This window comes from Polypterus senegalus, chromosome 14 (assembly GCF_016835505.1).
Source record: "Polypterus senegalus isolate Bchr_013 chromosome 14, ASM1683550v1, whole genome shotgun sequence".
In the NCBI taxonomy this organism is placed as follows: Eukaryota; Metazoa; Chordata; class Cladistia; order Polypteriformes; family Polypteridae; genus Polypterus; species Polypterus senegalus.
In genome coordinates, this window is record NC_053167.1 from 18817433 (window position 1) to 18841890 (window position 24458).

The 24458-nt window shown below is 37.7% G+C and overlaps 1 protein-coding gene across 3 annotated transcripts in view; it reads left to right on the forward strand.

The window, feature by feature from the left end:
- Nucleotides 1–24458, forward strand: part of nfatc2a (nuclear factor of activated T cells 2a) — a 332314-nt gene that overhangs the window by 30420 nt on the left and 277436 nt on the right. For all 3 annotated transcript variants that reach the window (XM_039734460.1, XM_039734458.1, XM_039734459.1), the window contains exon 2: nucleotides 15142–16114. In XM_039734460.1, the coding sequence (XP_039590394.1) occupies nucleotides 15142–16114 (973 nt within the window). The remainder of the gene's footprint in view (nucleotides 1–15141; nucleotides 16115–24458) is intronic.

Here is a 24458-nt window from a genome sequence, read left to right on the forward strand (position 1 = left end):
AATACAAATTATTTAAAAAATGTTTTTTTGTTTTTATTTTTAAGCCAAACTAAATGACAACTTTTTTTATCATTGCTTCCTGCTTTGGTGTTATATTGTAGTGTTTCTTATCATTGCTTTGGTGTTATATTACAATGTCTGCTTTTTAAGAAGCAAATTTGTCTGCCATTTTTTTTTATTTAAAGTCGTGTGGTGAGACTCAGTAACTAACTGCTGAGCACCTGTATTATAACATATTGTAACAAACTGATCACTGTCACCCGCCACAGGTCTCGCATGCACCTAATGAATATCTCACTGAAAATAATTTTTGCTGCAAAGCAAGCTTCATTCAAAATCAAGACTCATGGTTACAGTATGAACCACAGGCACCATGCTTAACAAACAGATTGGTGTATTTGTTATTTTGCTGAAAACAACTGTTCAACCATCGCATGTTTAAACAAACTTTCCAGGTTCTAGGGATCTAGGGAAACCATCAAAACGGCAAATATACAAACACATAGTCATTGGGGATGTCACAACCAAGGTTATTATATTTTTGCCTTTTTATATTAGTTTTTATTTCTATATTTTTTCTGACCTTGCTTGGAAATTCAGTTTAGTTTTAGTTTTCCTTCATTGTGTATTTTTAGTGTTAATTTAATTTTTATTTCACAAATAAGATTTGTGTTTTATTTTTATATCTGATAGTTTTAGTAATTATGGTATGGTTAAAGAGCTACTATGGAGCTTAGTTTTTGTCACAGTAAGACAGAACTGTACACTTAACAGGTTTGAATATAATATGAGTTTATTGTTAATGGGAACTTATTGCACTAAATCTTTTTGTTTTTGTCTGATAAAAACAAGCATACTAAAAATTACATTCTGAATGTAAACAATTTTGTACAATTTAATAATTTTAAAAATATTTTCTGTGTCACTTGTGTTGAACAAATGTGTGTTGACTGTTGGCACTTTTAATCTTTTCCTTTTATTGCGTAGAATGGGCCAATTTGTATTTAAATTTAGGTGAACTTTAAGGTTTGAGGGTTTTTTATTCTAAATGTCTACAGCACACAACATATCCTTCTAAAGACAATCTTCTATATATTTCACTAAGGGCACGCAAGACAGTGAGCGCAAGACAGAGCCACGCCCGCCAACTCACAGAGCCCCACCCACCAACTCTAAGACCATGGGATACGCATGACAGAGCCCCGTCTGCCAACTTTAACCCTTCTCCCGTGTCATGGGATACGCTCGACAGACCCCCGTCCACCAACTCTAACTCTCCTTCCACGTCCACCCTCGCTCTTGAGGCATGCGTACTGCCTGCTTATGTGCCCGCACGGAACACCTCACCAAATACAGCCTCAGTTGCTTTCGTCGCTGCTACAGTCCATGAACCTCAGAGCCACGTTGACTTTTCATTGTTCTTTTCGATACCGGCTGCTTTTTTATATATATAATCGACCAAGTCGCCCGACCATGGGGTACGCATGACAGAGCCCCATCTGCCCACTCTAACCCTCCTCTCGCGTCATGGGGAACGCACGACAGAGCCCCGCTTGCCCACTCTAACCCTCCTCTCGCGTCATGTGGAACACACGACAGAGCTCCACCCGCCATCTCTAATCCTCCTTCTGCATCCACCATCACTCTTGAGGCTAAAGAGAAGGCTAAATCAAACAGCAATAATTAGCAAACAAACAAAGATAACTGGCAGTAACAGTGCAAAATTCACAGTTGGTATGCCAGTTTGAAAAGATAAGTTTTGAGGGTTGTTTTAAAATGTGTTATTGAATCGAGCTGATATATATGAGAGAGAAGAGAATTCCTGAGTTGAGGAGACTTTGAGAGACGCTCGAGTTCCCATAGCACAGAGTTTAATGTGTGGTACAGAAAGTACAGCTGCAGATGAGAATCTGAGTGAGCGAGAGGAGTGTAAGTCTGTTGGAGATCAGTGAAGTTGTGGAGAGCTTTAAATGTTAACCGGTATTTAGTATTGTATTCTGTAGTTAACAGGGAGCCAGTGAAGTTGAGAGAGAATAGTTAGAATAGAGTAGAATATGTTCAGTGGATTTAGAACAGCAGGTTATTATCCTGGCAGCAGAATTTTGAATAAATTGTAAGCGATGGATACATTTTTGTGGGATGACAGATAGAATAGCATTACATTAATCTATACGTGAGGTGACTTGGGCATTAACTAATACTTTAGTACTGTGTTGCGTAAGAACAGGATAAAGTCTAGAAATGTTTCGGAGATGGAAGAAAGCAGTCCGAGAAATGTTACTTATACAGGAGGAATTATTTAATAATAATAATAATATTATTATTATTTAATAATTGCCATTATTAGTGTATAAATGGATATAAATAATTGCATATAAAAGATTCGCCAAAATCTGTTGTATGTAAACGATACTGTTTAAAACATTATTGTTTTTTCATTAGGAAACCCAGTTTTCATGTCTACCTGTATTAGTTTAAATGGCACTTTTACCACTCACAATAGTGCGGATGCACTGACTTATGGTGTCGACTGGGCAAAACAGTGAATGCGGTGTCTATCTACAGGTATATATGTCTATGTTTTCCGTAGCCTGCTACAGGAAGATACTCTCTCGACCATTGGCATTAGTTTCGCTCCTTGCTATTTTGCAACGGTGGTTTCCTAAGCCTTTGTTATACTGAATTCCTTTCTCACCGTTTTCCGTTCCTATTCTTACACCGCCGTATGCTACGGTGGGCTTCGGCTAGTGTGCTTATAATGAATGCCCTCAATATTGTATACTTAATTCTCCGATACTGGGCTTTGTTATTTTCTACCAGCCATATTGATGTCTGATTCCCCCTGAGGCACATACAATTTGTAGACAGAATTTTGTCACCTGCAGCCCTGAAAATATATCAAAAATCAGAAAATAGATTCTACTGTGTCTTGACAGGTGTGACCATGAAAATCATGGGGGTTTAGGAAGAACAGGGCTCTTAAGTATGAATCAGTGTCCATACCCCACCTAGCTCTATTGAGGGAAACAAAGAAAAACAAGCATGTTGGGTTAAGGTTAGGGGTAGTGAGACTTGAATAGCCCATGCATAAGAACAGTAAAAGCTTAATGACCAGAGTAAGAGCAGGTCATAGGTTTATGGACAAGCACAAAATGACAGAAACAGCATCTGAGATTAGGAACAATGTATACATTTTCTAAACCGGCTTATCCATAGCAGGATTGCAGGAATCCTGTAGCCTACCCCAGCAGGTTTGGATGTAAGGCAGGAAAATTCTCTGGTATGCAATATGTATGACATGGCTGATGTTAAGAACAAAAATAATATGATAGATTTCAACTATCTATTTTTAGAGAGAGTGAAAAGATGAGAAAGAGGGACAAATATTTTAATACATAATTCTGCTACTGGATTATTTTCACAATATCTGGTATTTTCAGCTGTGAATGTAAACTAAAAAAAGATAAATTAAAAAATATAGACTAAATAAAAAAAAAACACATTAGTATGTTTAGTTTTTCACCAATTGGCAGACTTTCTTCACCTACCTACCTGTAGTTCAGTAGAGACATTGCCAACTCAGGAATTTTACGTTTGTATCACTTCGTTGTTAAACAACGTTTTTAAAGCAAAAGTGATTGGTCAGCAACAATATGATGATCTTATATGTTGACCTTGTCAGTTTCTTGATCAGTGCCATTTTATTTTCAAAAAAGATTTCTCCTGTGTAAAGTGGCAGGTGAATTATTCTCAACAAAATGCAGGCACCTGAGAAATAAACTGAAACATTACTAAGTCGTGATTTTTCTGTCCATACGGTAATAATGTGAATAGAAATGTGGCAGCAAATCATAACGGACGTCACACTCATAATGTACCCTGGAATTTGGCTTAGTGTGTGCTGCTGTTAGTTTATAGTTGCTATTTACATACTGTATCTTTGACTCAGTCAGAATTACTGCTAACATGCCGTCATTTATCAACAGACTGAAGTTCTGTAACGGATTATCTGTATCTAATACTTCTCTTTTGAACCCCAGAGATCCAGCGAACTGCAGCTTTGAAAGCTACTAAGCACATTCTAAATAAAATCATCACCTTGGTATGCTTCACTAACACATGAACCAGTCTATCATGCTGTCACTATCAGCTTCTGAAGAACTGTCACTTTTATAACACAGTAATTTGGCTTCTATCACACATGCTTTATGTGCCCGTATTCAGTTTGCTATGTCACCGGAAATGCTGTGTGAACACCCGCCCTCAACACCAGCCGCCCTTCACTGGATGAATATATGCAGGTGGCTTGTGGGGCATTACTTTCTGTTTTAGAGTTAAAAGTTACAAAGGATCAAGACTAACAGCAAGAATATTTCTTCAAAAATTAAAAATAAAAATATTTTAATTAAATTATTGTTTTATTTCAGTTAGCCTTTCCAGCTACTTTAATAGTTTTTTTTAGTTTTAGTTTTTCATTTCGGTTTTGTTAATTATTTTATTTCAGTTTGCGAAAATATTTTTTTATTAATAACTTCAGTTTTGATTTTAGTTTTCATTAACTATAATAACCTTGGTCACAGCTACATTGTTCCACTGTATGTGTATTCATGCCCTAGTGATTTATTTCTCCACTCTGATGCATACCTGTAGAGGTTTTAGCCAGCCCCTCATTATGCCCTCTTAAGCATGTAATTTCATGTGACACTTGATTTCTGGAGCCTCATTAGCCTCTATTTAGCACACAGGCTCTCTTAGCTTGCTCCAATTGTACAGCTTTTGTTTGATCTGCCCTCTGGTACATTAGCTACCTCAGCTCCTACAACTATAATGCTGGATTGCCTTGCCAGGTAGTAGTGGTACTAGTATTTAAATATTCCCATGAGTTTGCCTGATTTTCTTTAATAAACCTTCTATAAGCTGTAAGGAAAGCAGGATTCCTTTAGAAAGGTCACTGTTGCTTAAGTAGGTATCTCGGTCCCATCTGTAATTGCTTAGTCAGGTAACTTGCTGATCTATCTTCAGCAAGTAGCTGAAACTTTTGCTTTGGCCTGATGGACGCTACTCTATTAAATATCAGAGATACAGCACATGCAACAGGTATATTTATAAGCTAAGTGTGATTTTTTTAATTATGCATGGAAAACATGTAAAGGCATCCAGTCTTTTCAGAATTATTTATTTTGCTGGGTCTCTTGGCAGCCTTTTCATTAATATGAATTTTAAGACAAGCTGATATGCACTTAGTTGTAGTTTAAGAGACTGGTCCCAGTGTAGGTGAGACAGATTTAGGAATTGTAAAAAAAACTACTGCTGTAAACCATGTAAAAATTTTTTTTTAACATATTCTCATTCGGACTAGTGAAGCATATTTCTGTGATCTGTCAGGTCAGATCAGGTTGGGGAGCATGCACTGGGATCCTGGTTGGAAACCCCCCAAGCAGACACACAATCCAGTCCCACCTTCTAGAAATGACCATCTATCTGCCAGAGCCAGTTGTTGCATGGGCGTCCCCTTGCTCTGGCCCATCCATTTGGGTCCTCAACAATGAGGATCCTGCAAACCGGATCACCTTTGGGAAATTGTGCCACATGGCTGTAGTGCCGTAACTGAAACTCCCTCACAATGCAGGTAATTTGCCTCATTCGGGACTCCATGAGCAACCGCTTGATTGACACAAAATCAAACCAGCGGGTACTCAAGGATTCTCCAAAGAGACACAGTACCAAAGGAGTCTAGTCTTCATCTCAGGTCACTGGATAGCATCCATGTCTCACAATCATATAGTAAGACAGGAAGCACCAGGACTCTATAGACTTGGTCCTTTGTCCTTTTGCATAGATATTGGAGCGCCACACACCCCTTTCCAGCGACCTCATGACCCCCATGCTCTTCCAGTCCGTCTACTGACTTCATAAGAAGAGTCACCAGAGACATGAATGTCACTGCCGAGGTAAGTAAACCTCTGTACATGGTTGACACTCTCGCTGCAGACAGACACTCTGCTGATGGCTGTGCCTAAGAGGTCATGAAAGCTTGGATCTTGTTTTTTTTCCAGCACAATTGCAAGCCCAGACACTCAGACTCATCGTGAGAGAAAGAAGGTGAAATACAATGTCATCTACTAGATAGCAAAAATATTAACGTTTATTAATTTATGGAAGTGGACCTTATGTAGAGGGTCACAGTGGTTAGCACACTAGCCTTAAGGATCCAGAATCATGGTTTCAAATCCCATGCCTGGTAATTGTCTGTGTGGATGAATGTTTTTCCTGCATCTGTTTGGATTCTCTCTGGGTTCTATTGTTTTCCTTCTACACTTTTATGGTATTTTTATATATACTTTTTATTATACTTTTAAATGATTTCCACAAGGCAGAGAATATGAGTGGAATCACAGAATGACGCATAAAAATGTATTTCAGATATAAACAGGGACATGCAAGGAATTAAGAGATTATGGGGGAGATTATTACATCATTTCTGAACATATTAAATGTTACAGTAATATGTCCTTATATCATCTAGGTATTATGTTAATATTTGATGTTGTTTTAGCAAACACAGTTCTTTGCAGGAATCCTGTTGTGCTTCTGTCTCATTGTTTCATGCAAGGCATCCAGCACTTGAATATCAGTAATGACATGTGAGGCAGTTGCATGAGATTAATAATGGGAGGAAATGTCATAGTGATACTTAGTGATACATAGTGATAGGCATCATGTACATCCAAAAAACTAAGAAACAAGTCTTAACTCAGAATTTCAAGGCACTACAATATTCCAATTAGTTTTTTTTATGAATCAGCTTTTCTAGAGTAAATCTTTAATGTGCCTCTAACGATAGTCTCTCTCCTTATGTGAAGATTGCTGTCTATCAGAAGGGAGCGACACAGTAATTTCCAAGTAGTACAGAGATAGCATTGCCCTATATGTATCTCCCTATTCAACTCAATTGACAGTGTGAGTACCTTCAGCAAATCAAGGACACTCCTCACAGACAAGACAGTCACATATTAAGCTAACATCAAATGCCTCACATTTATGCATTTCAGTAAGGACTTGTGTCAGAAATGGAAATGAGCAAAGCACCAAGTTAAAACAAATTGCATTAATTTTAAGGATTTCTAGTTTGGTGAATTTCAAAGCTTTACTTTGCAAATGTCACTTTTCATAACATACTTTTTTCATTAATTCATTCATTTATGAATTTACTTTTTACCCTGAACTTTTTGCTGTTTTTGAATGAAGTATGTGTATGTACAGTTTGTTCAATTGTGTAATTTCAATCAAACATTAGAACAAATGAGTGCAAAGTGCTATTTCACTGATGTTTGTGTTACTATACTCAATTACACACACTATATTATGGTAAAAATGGTTAAATTTTAAAAATCTGAATAAAACAATAATTAGAAAAAAAACTGAAAATGGGGAAATAGAGAATAGGGGAAATATATAATTGATTTCGTAGGGTCCTATTTTAAATTTGTATCTTATAGGTTAATTGCTGATTCTAAAATGGCTCAGTGTATTAGGGGAAAAAATAAAACAGATTTCATACGGCCTTATTCTAAATTTGTAATTGGTAGATTAATTGGTGATCCCAAAATCGCTCAGTATATTTGTGAGTATTATTGTGTTTGTGTGAGTAAGTGAACACGATAATGGACTGCTGACCTGTTTTAGGTCTGATTTATGCCATGGGCACAGTGTTGCTGCAGTAGGCTGTGGGTCACTGCCACTGACCTGAATGTATAACTGTACTTACCATGACATTGAAATATTTTGGAACACAGTATTTTACTTTCTTTGTCATTTTTCACATTCATGATTGAAAATGTTAATCTGTTCTGGCATTTTATTCTCTGAATGGCTATTCCATATTTCTAATAAATACTTGAGGTTTCTGCTGTTTTTGCATTAATGAATTTGGACTGAAATTATTATTATGGCAAAATTATTTATATTACATTTTTAACTTTCCCGTTATTTTGCAAACATTTCCAGTTGCATATATTTGTACACCAGTTGCATGGCTGGCTTTTACTACTTAACTGTGCAGTAATCCTTTGCTCTTTATAAACTGTCTATCCAAAAATTAGCTGTTACAACTCAAATATTTGTATCCAAAGTTAACTAAGCACATTGACACCCGATATTCTGAATTTAATTTGCTTGCTGGTCTAGAGAAAGGATGAGGTGCGTGCCACAGGCAGTCACGTTCATAGGACTGCGTTTCTTGCTCATGCTGTTTGTAAGTGTTGTGCCTCTGATTTTTACTGTTATTTTTGTTTCTTTATTAAATTAAAATTTTTACAAAGAAAGTGCACAAGAAGAGTACAATTACCCCTTCACCATACCCTCCTTTTACCACCCAGTAAGACAGTTCAGTTTTTCAGTTGGTAGGTAACCATTCCTTTAAAACTGCTTTATTTTATTTTACTAAATATTTTGTTGATGCGTTATGTGTATTCAGAGTTAATTTACATCACAGTTCATACCCATTCCTGTGTAGAAGAAAATGTAGTTGGTTTTTTGAAACTGGATAGTATTTTTTTGTTTTTTGTACTGCAAATAAAAATGCTTACCATTGAGTCGATTTAAGTTTAAAGAAGTGGAAAATTTAGGTGTTTTCACACTCAATGTTTTGTTTTCTTTGTTACAAATTGGGATGATTCATTACTTGGCTTCAATTTCCTGTTAATTCGAACTAAACATACCAATAAACATCCTATGGGCATGTAATGGACTTTTTTCATTAAGCAGAAATATTTTTTTCTAGGAAAAATTGTAATAAAGTGTTGAAAACATCTGTATCTGTGCACCACTGCATTTATTATTTGGTTTATTTACCAACCCAGCTGCTGTATGAGCAAACACTTATTATCGAACTACTAGAAAACAACTTGTAAATTATACCCGGCTATGAATGGCATGAAAAGAACACATTTTAAATAGTCAAATGTACAACAGAAGGCAACCTCTCTGCTGGGATTATACACTGTAATTCAGTTTTATGGTAGTAGATGTATTAATTGAGCTTCATTTAACTGTATGACACCTTATGAACATAACCTCAATTTAGGTGATCTAAAATCACATTTTTACTGTCTTAACTGTTATAAATATTTGTTAATAATGCACATTTTGGAATATTTGATTAAAATTTACTACATGCTGTATGTCAAAGGCAGTATTCCTCCATATCCACATTGCATCCATAAAACAATTGCATTGAGAGGATGCCCCACTGCGTGTAGCACTTTTGTGGTATAAGATTAAGGAATTTGATTGTGAATCTCACAGAGTGTGACTATTTATTACTTGCAATCGTTGCATGTATTTTGAAAGACCCAAACCAAATGAATTTGCACTTTTAACAGTGCTTCCACCCTTGAAACCCAACTGCTGTTTGGTTACATGCGCAAGGTTCTAAGCTTGAGTATGTGCTGGCCTTGCTCCGATTATGCAAGTTGTTTTATGTGAATTGTGCTACATTTTTTACATAAATACATATTTAGTTTTGCCTTTTTAATGTATTAATGCTCCATGTTAACCATCAACTCATTATGCTGTGAATGAGATTTCCTAATTATTGAAAGCAGGCAGTTGGTGTGACTACCACAGCATGTACAATTTTTATCTGTAATACATGGTATTTGCTTTAGCTAGATAGACACTGTGTCGGATCAGATTCCTACCATGTGCGAAGTGCTCCAAGGGCTGATTGGTCCCAAATCAAGAGAACCCATTCTAAAGGGTCTTGGTATGGTTGTTGAGTGCAATTGTCATGTTCACATCTACATAAGTGAAACAGACGTTTGGGGAAATCACACCAGAGTTTGAAAAAGCCACACCAAACAATTAAGGTGTGAAAATGTCTTTAGATGCATTTCATTCTAATGAATTCCTTGGTGGAGTGTAATATTGGTGTTTGGACTGTCTTAGTGATATTCAGTGAAATTGCGTAACATACTTCAGATGTGCTGTGATGCATTATACTCTTTCCAACTGAAAAGTTTGGATTACAAGTATACATTATTTGAAAATCCTTTGTTGAATACATTTTCAGCAACAGATTAGGTTGATCTAGCTTAGGGATATCTTCATTAGGGTGGCATGACTCTACATGACCTTGATTCAGTGTGCAGGTCAGTTGTAGAATCTCTTTGCCTGTCAGAGTATTAATTGGATTCTAATGCTACATCAACACTATTAAGTGTCCGTTTAAAAATGGTGTTTTCAAATGATAATGATCTTATCCACACTGTCATTTTTATGTAATTTATGAAAGTACTATGTTTTCATCCGTACTTAAATGATCAAAAGCACATCTTATATTTAAACATCTATGCGTGGAAACGTGCATGTCTGTCCGGTCCGAAAGTGACTGGTGGAGTCGGGGTAAGGGCTCCACCTCCGAGGAAACAGAAAACTCACTTAGCCGCTAATAATGCAGGCGGGGCCAGCACGTCAGCAAAGCAAAACCTCAGAAGAAAGACAAAGTCGCTTAGCTGCTAACATCAGCAAAACATTATCCCTTTTACTTTTCTTCTTTCCGCTAATACACAATCGAGGCGAGCATGTCAGCAAAATGAAACCTCCTATGAAAGACAAAGTTGCTTAGCCGCATACAACAGCAAAATGGTATCCCTTTTACTTTTCCTCCCGCCGCTAATGTACAAGTGATGCGAACACGTTGGCAAAACAAATCCTCCTAGGAGAGAGATGCCCACAGTAGTTCCTTTGAATTACCTGACATCTGTATATTTTAGTTTTTTTTTTATGATGATTTCAATAGTTTCTATGACCCAGGCTTTTTACAGCATGGGCTTTCACAGCTAGTACAATATAATCATCCACTTAAACTGGACCTTCACACAGAATAGATGTTTTAAATCGGGCATACACTGAGTGATTTTAGCAGAATTTTAAGACTGATTTGCAGTTGTTGACTGATTTTCTTTTTTTTTTATTGATTTTATTGTAATCACACAACATTCCATACAAATAGATCAATTTTAACAAAAATAGGGTTGAAAACAAATCAACCCCCACCCCTGAGAAAGAGAGCATGGCCAGCAGAGTAAAACTCTGAGTCATTCCGAGTTTCACCTACATTAGCCGTTGTTTCACGTGCAGTATGATAGTCATTGTAATGCCTGATTGACTGTCACAACTGGGCTGTAATGTCAGAAATTTCACTTTCACTATCACGGCAGAAAAGTCACACATGCATTAAAAAGGCCAGCTCTGACTGTTGTGTTGTCCATAACTTTGTACATATCTTGCATTCTCACATTGTCTTCTCCTGCTCTGAATTTACATTTTGGCTGGTGTCTTACTTGCATTTATTTACAAGAGAGTTATCAGACAAGAATAACAAAGCTCTCAAAGAAAGATGACACTCTAAAGTTGCACTATTAAAGGAATTTTAAGGCATTAAGTTCATAGGTCTTGTATGTGACACAAGTAGGTTGAGGTAAATATTTAGATGTGACTAAGAATCATGAACTATAGAAGAAAAAGACAGGAATACCATGGGCATCCATTTCACCTCATAAATTGGAATGTCAATGGTCTATACTAACCTGAAAATAAAGAAATATTATCAAATTCAAATTCAAACATAATTGGCTCATGAAAGTCAGATATATCCTTCTCACAAAAGTATATGTCAATATTAAAAATAGGTTAAAAAAATGATGAACAGTTTTTCAAGACGATCATTGTAATGCCTGATTAAAAGTACAGCTGGAGTGGTGGGAACATTGATTTATAAAACAACCACTTTTGTCACCTCTACAGGTCATTATATTTTATTATTATAGTGGGAGAACTTGTTCTGACATTATAGATTTTGAAGAGTTTCCATGCTTTAAATAAATATTATCTTCATAAAATTCAAATTTTTTTTTTGCTGTTTATTTTTTCCTTATTCTTCTTCTTTTAGCTGCTCCCGTTAGGGGTTGCCACAGTGGATCATCTTTTTCCATATCTTTCTGTCCTCTGCATCTTGTTCTGTTACATTACCTCCAAGTCCTCTCTCACCACATCCATAAACCTCCTCTTAGGCATTCCTCTTTTCCTCTTACCTGGCATCTCTATACTTAACATCCTTCTTCCAGTATATTCAGCACCTCTCCTCTGCACATGTTTAAACCAATGCAATCTCGCCTCTCTGACTTTGTCTCCCAACTGTCCAACTTGAGATGACCCTCTAATGTGCTCATTTCTAATCCTGTCCATCCTTGTCACACCCAGTGCAAATCTTAGCATCTTTAACTCTGCTACCTCCAGCTCTATCTACTGCCTTCTGGTCTTTGCCACCGTCTCCAACCCATATAGCATAGTTGGTCTCACTACCGTCCTGTAGACCTTCCCTTTCACTCTTCCTGATACCTGTCTGTCACATATTACTCCTGACACTCTTCTCCACCCATTCCACCCTGCCTGCACTCTCTTTTTTACCTCTCTTCCACAATCCCCATTACTCTGTACTGTTAATCCCAAGTATTTAAACTCATCCTCCTTCACCAACTCTACTCCTTGTATCCTCACCATTCCACTTACCTCCCTCTCATTCACACACATGTATTCTGTCTTGTTCCTACTGACCTTCATTCCTCTCCTCTCCAGAGCATATCTCCACCTCTCCAGGGTCTCCTCAACCTGCTCCCTACTCTCACTACAGATCACAATGTCTTCGGCAAACATCATAGTCCACAGGGACTCCTGTCTAATCTCGTCTGTCAACCTGTCCATCACCATTGCAAATAAGAAAGGGCTCAGAGCCATTCCCTGATGTACTTCCACCTCCACCTTCAATGCATCCGTCACTCCTACCGCAGATCTCACCACTGTCACACTTACCTTGTACATATCCTATACAACTCTTACATACTTCTCTGTCACTCCCGACTTCCACATACAATACCACAACTCCTCTCGAGGCACCCTGTCATATGCTTTCTCCAGGTCCACAAAGACGCAATGCAACTCCTTCTGGCCTTCTGTATACTTCTCCATCAACATTGTCAGAGCAAATATCTCTTTCTTGGCATGAAACCATACTTCTGCTCACTAATCATCACCTCACTTCTTAACCTAGCTTTCACTACTCTTTCCCATAACTTCATGGTGTGGCTCATCAATTTTATCCCCCTGTAGTTACTACAGCTGTGCACATCCTCCTTATTCTTAAATATCGGCACTAGTACACTTCTTCTGCACTCCTCAGGCATCCTCTCATTTTCCAAGATTTTGTTATACAATCTGGTTAAAAACTCCAGTGCCATCTCTCCTAAACACCTCCATGCTTCCACAGGTATGTCATCTGGACCAACGGCCTTTCCATTTTTCATCCTCTTCATAGCTGTCCTTACTTCCTCCTTGCTAACCCATGGCACTTCCTGATTCACTATCTCCAAATCATCCAACCTTCTCCCTCTCTCTCTCTTATTCTGTTCATTCATCAGCCTCTCAAAGTACTCTTTCCATCTGCTCAACACACTCTCCTCGCTTGTGGGTATGTTTCCATCTTTATCCTTTATTACCCTAGCCTGCTGCACATCTTTCCCAGCCTGGTCCTTCTGTCCAGCCAATCGGTACAGGTTCTTTTCTCCCTCCTTAGTGTTCAACCTCTCATATAACTCATCGTACGCCTTTTCTTTAGCCTTCGCCACCTTTCTTTTCACCTTGCGCCTTATCTCCTTGTACTCTTTTCATACTGCCAACATTCAAAATTCCTACCCTTAGTTCCACTCTCATTACTTACCTCCTCTCCTCCTGCCTCCGGAGACGTCTCCCCCCTCTTCTTCTCCTTCTTTGGGCCAACAATAGCCCAATTTCCACCGGTGGTGGTTGTTGTATTCTGTTATGGAAATTTGCATTGTTGCATACATTTCTCTTGACAATGTTTTCAGGTTAATATCCTACTTTTGAGGAATTCCACTAGGTACCTACTTCACTAAGACATCAGTTTTGAGAATGTGTGCTGCATAGATCATACTGAAACAAAACCTCTGCTAATTTATCACACAGTTTGGTAACACAATAATTCCTAATTCTGTAGTAGTTGTATTTGGGGCTTCTAGATAAGATGTAGTACTGTATGCCTTATTTATCTGTAATGCATGCATTGTAATGAAACATTGTAGTCAATATTTTTTTTTATCTGTAATATATGTTGTAATGAAACATTGAAGACAATAAATTAATTTAAAAACAAAGTGGATGAGGTGATTAACCAGGTTTTCCTACCATTTTGAGGTGCACAAATTAAACATGTAGGGGTGAATTCCCATACAGGGGTGAGAAATCAATATAGAAGTTGCAGGATGTACTGTTTGTTGCATAGAGATGTTTTCTTGGTTTTTTTTTAAAAAACTATCTCGTATTTGGTTAGATATCCATCACAGAGAGCACATTGAGTTATTGAGCATCAAGTCGCATTTGGATGATATAACTCATTAGACCTTAGAATTATCTGTGTATCCAAGTAATTATCCACCAATCTCAAAGTAACATCTGGAACAAAAAGGACATTAGCAATACAATTTATAAAGGGTGTCTATGTGTTTTTAGAGTATATGGCCCTCTATCAATATGATATGAGTTTGCAATTCATAATAATGGATAATAATTCCTTGGATATTACGTACATTCCCATTAAAGTTGTCTGCTGAACTGACTCTATAGTTTTCTTTTATAATCCAAAGATGTAGTCATTCGCATTGTTTTTTGCAACTCTGTAAGTTGGCCCAGTGTGTGTCGACTATTATTGAGTGATGCCTGGTGTAAAAATAGCTCCTTAAAAATAGCTCCTGCTTTATCAGTCTTGCTCTTAGATAGACGTGACTTGCACTAACTCTGTAATAGTTAAATATTGTTTGGAGACTAGTTTTTGACTATTTTATTTATTTATTTTTTATTTGTAATTATTGCTGCTATTATTGAGTTATTTTTTTTTTTCTGTTAGTATTTTTAAAAAATGATGACAGGACATAATAAAGTTCAGTATCTATGCTGGCAAGCAGAGAAACAATGTCTTCATGGTTTTGTGATGTTTTAAAGTCACAAATTATGGTTTGGAATATCATTATATAGGATAATAATTTTGCTATCTTTATTTCCCCACAGAGGAACCGGACCTGACATCTCATAAAGCTATTAGCCCTCCTACTACTGGAGTATTATACCCTCAGGAGGAAGTTCCCCAGTATGTCAATAAGTCCTGTGTTTCATCAGCCTATGCAGACATTCATCCTGACATAAACATTGGTGTTGGACATTTAGAAAAATATTGCTTAGACAATGTAAGACCCATTACCACGTCAGCTGTAAGTCCCAGAATTGAGATTACCCCTTCACATGAATTATATCAATCACTTGGCAGAGAATTTATTATAGGGCCTGTGTTGAATCCAGCTAATACTAGCCCTAGGTCAACCTTGCCAGTTCCAGGTTATGAGAGCACAGTGTATCGGGAGCCAGCATGCTTGAGCCCAGCTAGCAGTAACTCCTCTGCTAGCTGGCATTCAGAAACAAATTATTCTCCATGGACTTCCCCTTGTGTATCACCTAACAATGGACCTACGGATGATCTTTGCCCGCAATTTCGGAACATCCACACTCAGAATTCTCCAAGGACATCTCCTGGAACTTCACCCAGGACTAGCATCACAGAGGACAGCTGTTTGGATCCACGTTCACCATCACCACGACCTGGATCGAGGTCAGCTTCCCCAGTGGGTAAACGTACATATGAGGAATATAGCAGCCCGAATAAAATTTTAGACCAACATCGCTCAAGAAGCCCCTCTCCACAGGCATTCAGGGAGGACACAAATACAGGTCTTTTCAGTCATCAAGCACCATATACAACCAGCCTCACTGATGCTATGAATGGTCTAAGTACCAACTCTTCTTGCAACATTCCAACTAAGATTGTGAAGACAAATGCGGCATATTCTGTGTTTCCTTTGGACATCCAAACTGACAGCTACTTTAGTTCCTGTGAACAAGATGTGAAGCGAAAGCAAGTAGCTGAGCAGGTCTTACTTGTTCCCCCAAATTGGACCAAACAACTTGTGCCAGGGCTTCCATTCTACAGGTATAGTTGTTACTCCATAAATCATATATCTATCTTTTGTACTTTCTCAAAAACTAATTCAATAAAAGTGCAACTTATTAGTAATTTTAGCAATTTTTTGTCTAAGCCACAGTGCAAATAACTACATGGAACAGATAAATTTATAACTTTTAAATCGATAAACAAGATATTGTACCCTATATTTCAAATGGGCACTCTGTTAGACTTAATGGCAAGTATTGATATCTTGAACTATTTTATATGTATAACCTTGTATAACCTCAGTTTACCCATCCCCGTCTCTCTCCAAACGAAACACTATTAAATATCAAAGCACATTTAACATACTGTATAAACACAAAAAGCTCTTACCCATAAAATGTGGAAATTAATGAACTACATGTGGATCTAGCACTGTTAGAAAATTATTTGGAATGACATACATTGGCATTTTAAAAATTGTGTGGCACAATATTTAGCACTGTCAACTCACAAATTTTAATCCTGCACCTATCCATGTGAAATTATTTCTGTACCTGTTTGGTTTTCCCTTTCAAAACCCCAAAGACATGCATGTTAGACTCAAGTGAGTATGTGTGTATGTGAGATGGCCCTGTGATTGTCTGGCACTCTGCTTCCACGGTAGGCTACAGCTCCTAAATGAAATGGGTTTGAGATTGTTACATTGTTACATATGAGCACAATAAATCAAAACAGTGTTTGGCTTATTCTAAGGTTCTTCATTTAATTAGCATTTTGTATGAAAAATGAAAATGACAAAAAAGCAACAGATGAAAATGTTTTTTAGGTATCAACTTTGATGTTATAATTAGCCCATATGACTAAAAGTATGGACTTCCCATTCAAAAAGTTAACATCATGTTATCCTAGCTAGTGCTGGACGGTATGACCAAAATTCTATATCACAATTTTTTTCAAAATTATACTGGTTTCACTGTATTTTTTTCCCATGTATGAGTGGATGTTAACCACATTTTCCACTGCAATTACTGCAGAAGACTGGCTAAGAATAACCTTTTCCACTGTCATGAGAATTGTACATTGTACAAAAAAAAAATTAATGTGCACACAAGTATTAATACAGGTTTGCATGGCCCCATAAAGAATCACATTGCATGACAGTTGCAGTCAAAATATGGAGCCTTTTTACTGAACAAATTTTGCAAACAACTTAAGATAAAATTTTGACAGAATATTTTCAACCATCCAAAGAGGCATTTAGACTTAGTAAAATATCCAGAAGTGCTTGTCAAAAGTTGTATTGCACTGAACATGTCTTAGAAAAGGAATAGTGAATATTTTTTGTAAACCAACTACACTTTCTGTTAATGTTAACAGTCTCTGTCCACTGACACGTTAAAGTGACTTTTTAAACAATTTTACCTTCATTAAACTGCATAATATTTAAACTAATAAATAATAACAATAAAATAAATAGTGCAACTTCCAGTAATAATACTATTTTTTCAAGACTTCTAGCCCAGGTGCATTACACAGTATTCCATCCATCCATTTTCCAACCCATAGAATCCAAACACAGGGTCACGGGGTCCGCTGGAGCCAATCCCAGCCAACACAGGGCGCATGGCAGGAACCAATCCCGGGTAGGGCGCCAACCCATACACAGTATTCACCAAATAAAAAAAAAATAAAATAAAACAAATGCAACTTGCTGAGACATCTTTACCAACTGAACCATCATTAAGGCAGATTGCATTAATATGGGCCTTGCTTCAAGCTAAGCTATATACATAAAAAATAAAACTGCAACTTGCATTTATAGGGATTGCAGAACAGAATACATTCACTTCATGATATTCCTGCTCTCTGAAAATTTAGAATGCTAAGATAAATACTTGATATTTTCATGATGAAATACATTAAAGCAGGTGGTAAACATGCACGGCAGTGAGGCGGTAGTGCTGCTCCCTTGCAGTAAGGGGTCTCCAGGTGTACCTCCAGTGTAAACTTTATAGCAGGTGTGACAAGGCTTCAAAAAACTGGATGTATGAATGGGTATCACACAGGTTTAACTTAAATATTGTGTAAATGATCTGATGATTACAGACACAAACACGGAAATCAATGGATGTTCTTCTGAGCAGGCTTTCTTTATTGCATACATGCTGTCTCTATCTGATGTACCACACCCCCAGTTCTTATCCTTTTTCTTTCTCCACATAACCAATCACCACATGATAAACATCTTTGTGAAATTAAAACTAGTTATAAACTTAGACCACGGAGTCAAGTCAAGTCAAGTTGGGGAGCATGCGCTGGAACAGTGTGTTGCCGCACCCACTACATAATGAAACAAGTCGAGATCTCGGTTTGCAACCCTCCAGGCGGACACGCAGTCCAGTCCCACCCTCCGGAAATGACCCTCTATCTGATGCAGCCAGGTGTTACATGGGCGGCCCCTTGGCCTGTTCCAGCCTCTCGGGTCCCCAACAATGAGGATCTTACGAGCCAGATCACCCTCTTGGGAAACGTGCCACATGGCCGTAGTGCCATAACTGACACTATTCACAATACAGGTAATGTGCATCATTCGGGACTCCATGAGCAACCGCTTATTCGACACAGAGTCATACCAACGTTACCCAAGGATTTTCTGGAGAGACACAGTACCAAAGGAGTCCAGTCTTCATCTCAGGTCACTGGATAGCGTCCATGTCTCACAACCATATAGCAAGACAGGAAGCACCAGGACTCTAAAGACTTGGACCTTCGTTCCTTTTGCATAGAGTGTTCAGAACTTTAAAAAAATCTTCGTTATACATGTTTAAATATGCCATCCATTCAGGATTGTGCCCATCCCAGCAAGCATTATGTGCGAGGCAGGAGGAAACCCAGCCAGACATCGCAGGGTGAATATGAGCAATACATACATTAGCAGGGTTAATATAGCATAACAAAATCCCACATCCTACATGACTTTTAAAGGAAACTGAAGCACGCCGAGTAAAGCCACCAGAAAAACATACAAATTCAAAGCAGGGATCTCCCGGGGACCCCTGTGCTGTGAGACAGCAGTGCAACCTCCACACCACCCTGCCCCCACATGATTAATACATGCTTTAATGCATTTCATCATGAAAATTATATCAAGTACTTAGCATTCTAAATGTTCAGGGAGCAGGAATATCATGAAATTAAAGTATTCTGTGTGCTGCTTGCGCCTCCTCTTAGTGCAAGAGGAAGTCAGTTTAAGAAGCATTTAGCGATTAACATGGCTTGGGGAACACTTAACACAAAGCATTTAATGTGATACATAATTTACGATGGGGTTTGAGAAAATCTAGTAAATTAAATATTCATTTTAAGATGAAGTTTAGTTTACGATGTTCTACTTTAATAACAAATTACGAGAATAAAGTCAACATGTCGACTTTAATCTCGACGTAAATGTCGAGATTAAAGTGGAAATGTCGAGAATGAAGTCAACATGTCGACACACTATTACACAGTATTATAAAAAATAAAACAAATACAACTTGGCTTGCAGTATTATCCAGTAGTAAACAGCATTCACACATGGTCCACATCCGTCCTTTTAACACTAGAATGACCAGAGCCTACGAAAAAACTCGTAAATCCATCCCACCTTAAATCACTTCTTAAAATTGTTCACAGCTCTCCACCAGCGTGTTTTGTCATCTAAATGTGCTGATAAAAATCAGGCTGCAAGCAGCCGGCTATTCCATCCCCCCACCTGCGCTAGCATGCCTGTTTAGCGGTGTAGCAGTGAAAAAGAGCCCCCGTGCAACACCTCCACTAACGCATGTCCTCCATTGTATGGGTTTAGCGGTGTAGCAGTGAAAAAGGTCCCCCTTAAACAGTTTCCCGCCACAATCCGAACGTTGTTAAGGCAATTTAAATTGATGTTGCGGTATAAGAAAAATCCATATTCCGTATGAACTGGTATACCACCCAGCACTAATCCTAGCCAATGTCTGGAGATGCTACAAAAGTAATTAATTTGAAAACTAGAGTCATATTTTTCTTTGTTCAGCTGAGTATAAAGGTGGACCCAGGCACAAACAAGGACATTTTTTTTTTGTTCAGCTGAGTATAAATGTATATGTGTATGCTTATTGTACAATTTGGAAGACACTGCTGATTTCTGTTAGGGAGTATTGAACTGTACATACATAACATAGATACTGCTACCCTAGAATTTCAAAACCTTTGTCACATACATACACATGTCAAATACTGCCGTTCATACTATTATTAGGCCAAGCTGTTATCAGGCACACCGGTTTTCTCAGAGTTAGGCCGGGTTTATGCTTCACACAAGAGTTTTACTGTTTATACTTGCGTGCCTACTATACGGAAATCTGGAGGAATCCACCAGGTGGCAGTGCGAGATATCATCACAGTGAGAACTGATTCGGCTTCGCTGTATTATGAATTGCCTGGAACACCCATTAAATTCCGATGACACCTTACCGCATTATCTCTGAAAAGGATGTTTAATGATTAAATCCATCAATCCAGGGATGTGTCCATTCCAACAAGCACTGGGCACGAGGCTGAAACAATTCCTGGATGGGCATACAAGCATACATACGCACATATACTAGCGTCATTTTAGTGTCACCAAATCTGCATTTCTTTGGAAGGAAACTGGAGCACAGTGTGGAAACCCAGCAGGAAAACATGTAAACACCAGGCAGAGAATACCAGCGATGTGACTCCCTGCGACACAGCAGTGCTGTGGCTCTGCCACCATGTCACCCCCATGTGTGTAATTGTTAACAGTATTCATTATTTAAACGAAATTAACGATTTATCTGTAAAATGTAACATACATACTTTAATGCATTTCATCATGAAAGTGGTATCAAGTATAAATCTTAGGATTCTAAATGTGCAGAGAGTTGACCTATTGCTGTTTGCCGTTGTTGTCAGGTCCGGAGGAAGCCCTAAAAAAAAAAAAGACGGCACAGAAGACTGTATGTGAGACTTTTAAAATGTATCGTGTCATTACGATCAGTAATATGCAACACTTGAATATAAAAGCACCACGAATGCATTTGTATGTCGGCATTTTGCTTCACCACATCGAACCATTCATCATACATGGAAGCACGCACATCGATCTCGTAGGATCCGCAGAGCGGCTTTCTGTCACATGTACAGTAGATAGTAATCAGAGTCTCTGACATCACATTCCAACTTTTAGCATACTGCGCCCCCCGACTTTTTGCTGGTACTACAACTCGCACACGTGTCATGTTAATTTCTGAGGACCTGCTCAGAGGACGTGTCAAATGAATGCTGGGAACGCATGGCAGTCATGATGCGGGTGCGTATGCGTTCTGAGCATGAAGTATAAACAAGCCCTAACCCTTCTGCCATAGCTTTGTGGTGGCTCATCTTTATAACAAAAAATGAGAACCAGTATGTGGAAAAAATACAACATTTTCAGTATGGATTTATTGATGTAAGATGGATGTATATTTCTAAGGAAACGTAGTTGCTATTGGTATTTTTCTCACACTAAAGAGTGCTGTTAGAGACAGATATAATAAGCTATTTCCAGTGGTCATTAAAGTTCAGCTGCTCATCATGCATGACACATCATCTATATTGAGAGGGGTTAATTCCACATGAAATTAATTTACATCTCCATTTTCTTGGAAATTGCTAGATAAAGCAACATAATGTGACACAAATTACAAAGACTAACACTGTGACCTTGGTCAGATGTTTTAGAGGAGGGCTGTGTCATTGATATACTAAACTACATAGCAAATGATATTGGGACAATTGATGGTCAATTTTATACAGAAAAGTAGAAGAAGAGGTATTACACACCTTTCTACTGAATCTATGCAAGTATATAGTAAAGGAGTTTGTTGTTTTTTTAAAATAATTCCTTATCCATAAAATGATCCATTTAACAAAAGTGCACTGAGCGTCCATACTTCTGTTAAAGGATAGCAGGAAGCCAAAGAGAAGTGAACAAATGGGCGAATGGTGAATGTCTTCATTATCCGTTCTATGAGAGAGGACATTAGAGTTTTCCAGACTTCCTCCAAGGCAGCCACCCAGAGTCTGCTAGATATATACTACCGGTCAAAAGTTTTAGAACAAGTCAGTTTTTTCAGTTTTTATGGAAATGCATGAAGTTTAATGTCATAATATTTCATGAAATCAATGAAGAGAACAAATATACAATGGCAAATAAAAAAACAAGTCAAAGAATCATTAAGTGTACAAAATATTATTCAAATTTTTGATTCATCAAAGTAGCCACCTTTTACTGATGTAACAGCCAGACTGTGGTAGTCCTTTTGATTCAGAATATCAGTCACTCTGTGCAAGTCACCAATTTTGCCTTTAGCAAAAGAACCTCATACCATTACTGTCCATGTTTCACAGTTGGTTTCGCACACTGAGGAACCTTCTTTTCACCAACTTGACAGAGTACAAATACCCTATGTGATGAACCAAAGATTTCAAGTTTTGATTCATCGGATTTCTGGCAATCTGCAGTAGTCCACAGTGGCATTTCAAGGCCCTATTTTGTCCTTTAAGGAATGGCTTTTTTACTACCACTCGCCCTGTCAAACTTGCAGCACAAAGTCTCTTTTTCACAGTAGAAATTAAGACTTTTATTTTTTCGACCACTTTTAATCTGTTCTTAAAGCTGTTGTGCTGTGAGGTGCCTATCATGCAAGTTGATGACCCTCAGATATTTGTCTTCTGATTGGGTTGTGACTTTGGGTTTGCCAGATATTTTCCTGTCAGAGTTTCTTCCAGTTTCCAATTGCATTTGGACTGTATAGGACACTATACTTAATGACACTGATTTTTTTTTTGCAATTTCTCAAAATGAAAGAACTACATTTCTAATGATAACAGTGCTCCCACTCATTTAATTTGTTAATTGGCATTTTCTTGCCATTATCACTGGAATTTACAATTTCCTACAGTGTAATATTGTCCAAGTAGTACTTAGCGGGTGTAGTAACACAGTCTATTCCAATTAAAACTTAAAACGAACACAGGGGTCTTTAAGTATTCAAAAAAAGTCGGGACAGCTGTGCAAATTGTGTGCTTCAATTTGCAAGGCTTAATTTACTTTATTTGCAGCAGAACACATCTGTAAGTTGTAACCTGTTAGTTGTCCCCTGAAAAATGCCCATTTGTAATATTCTGAAATTTCCTTTTTTCAGCTTTTACTAACCTAAACTTTAAATTTAAACCTCTGGCAGTTTAATGCTTACCTTTTAACCATTTGTGGTCATTCATTAAATTTCAAATGATTAAATTTGAAGAAAAACTGGAAAAGCTGAGGTGTTCTAAAATGTTAGACGGGTATTGAATGTGTGATGCACCCAGCATAACAGGCTTGTGTATTTACATTTGTAACTAGATTTTAGAAGGGAGTAAACAAATCATCAAACAAATCATCTCCTTATTTTTTCAGTGGCCTTACTAACATTGCTCATCTGCTTAGACATATAAATATTTGGAACACCATGTAGCATTTAACTTCTGTGGCTACTAAGAAGAGTATAGATTGTACAGTAATTTCACACACTGAGGAGATGCGGTCTGATCAGCTGCTGTCTTTCTGCTGCTGCTGCCAAGCTGCATGTCCTGCTTGTTGCGTTGCACGTCGATCAGTTAAAAGCCTGTACAGCAGGTATCCTTTTGTCTCACTGCCTTGTCTCATACGACGTTAAAGTGTTTCTAGTGGTACATCAAATTGTCTTCTGAGAAGATCACATATAGTCTCCTTCCAAGCCTTCCAAGATTTTTTTTATAATAGAGAGATGAAATTATACTTGGACTAGTCAGAAGCTGAATTTCAGATTATATTCAATTCCACATTGATTAGTGAAAATAGAGGAGTTTTTACAGGTGACCTCTATGGACCTTTCAGTTATAGGTAACTGTAGTTACATTGTGTAGTCAAGATTTGAATTACTGCTAAATTGTTATAGACTTGAATTGAAGATATATAAAATACCATGTTTGATATAAAAAAAAAAAACATTTTAGTCAAACAAATTGTAATGGAAAATATCTCATAATGAAAGCTCCACAGAATATGAAAGTACATTTATCTTGAAAACTCAATAAAAGCCACTTGGAAAGATCCATCAATTGTATATATTTCTAAATCACTTTCTGATTAGTTAATTTAATTTTAGACTAGCTGTCCCCCGCGGCTCTGCCCGCGTAGTAGTGAAACAGGACAAGCTGTAAAAATCAATAAACGGGTATCACTAGCTAAGCGGTGGCAAGGCACGTTCCAAAACGTGGCGAGAGGTAGACTGACTCAAACAGAGGCTGGTGTGTGAGTGAGTAGTGTCCTGGCTGG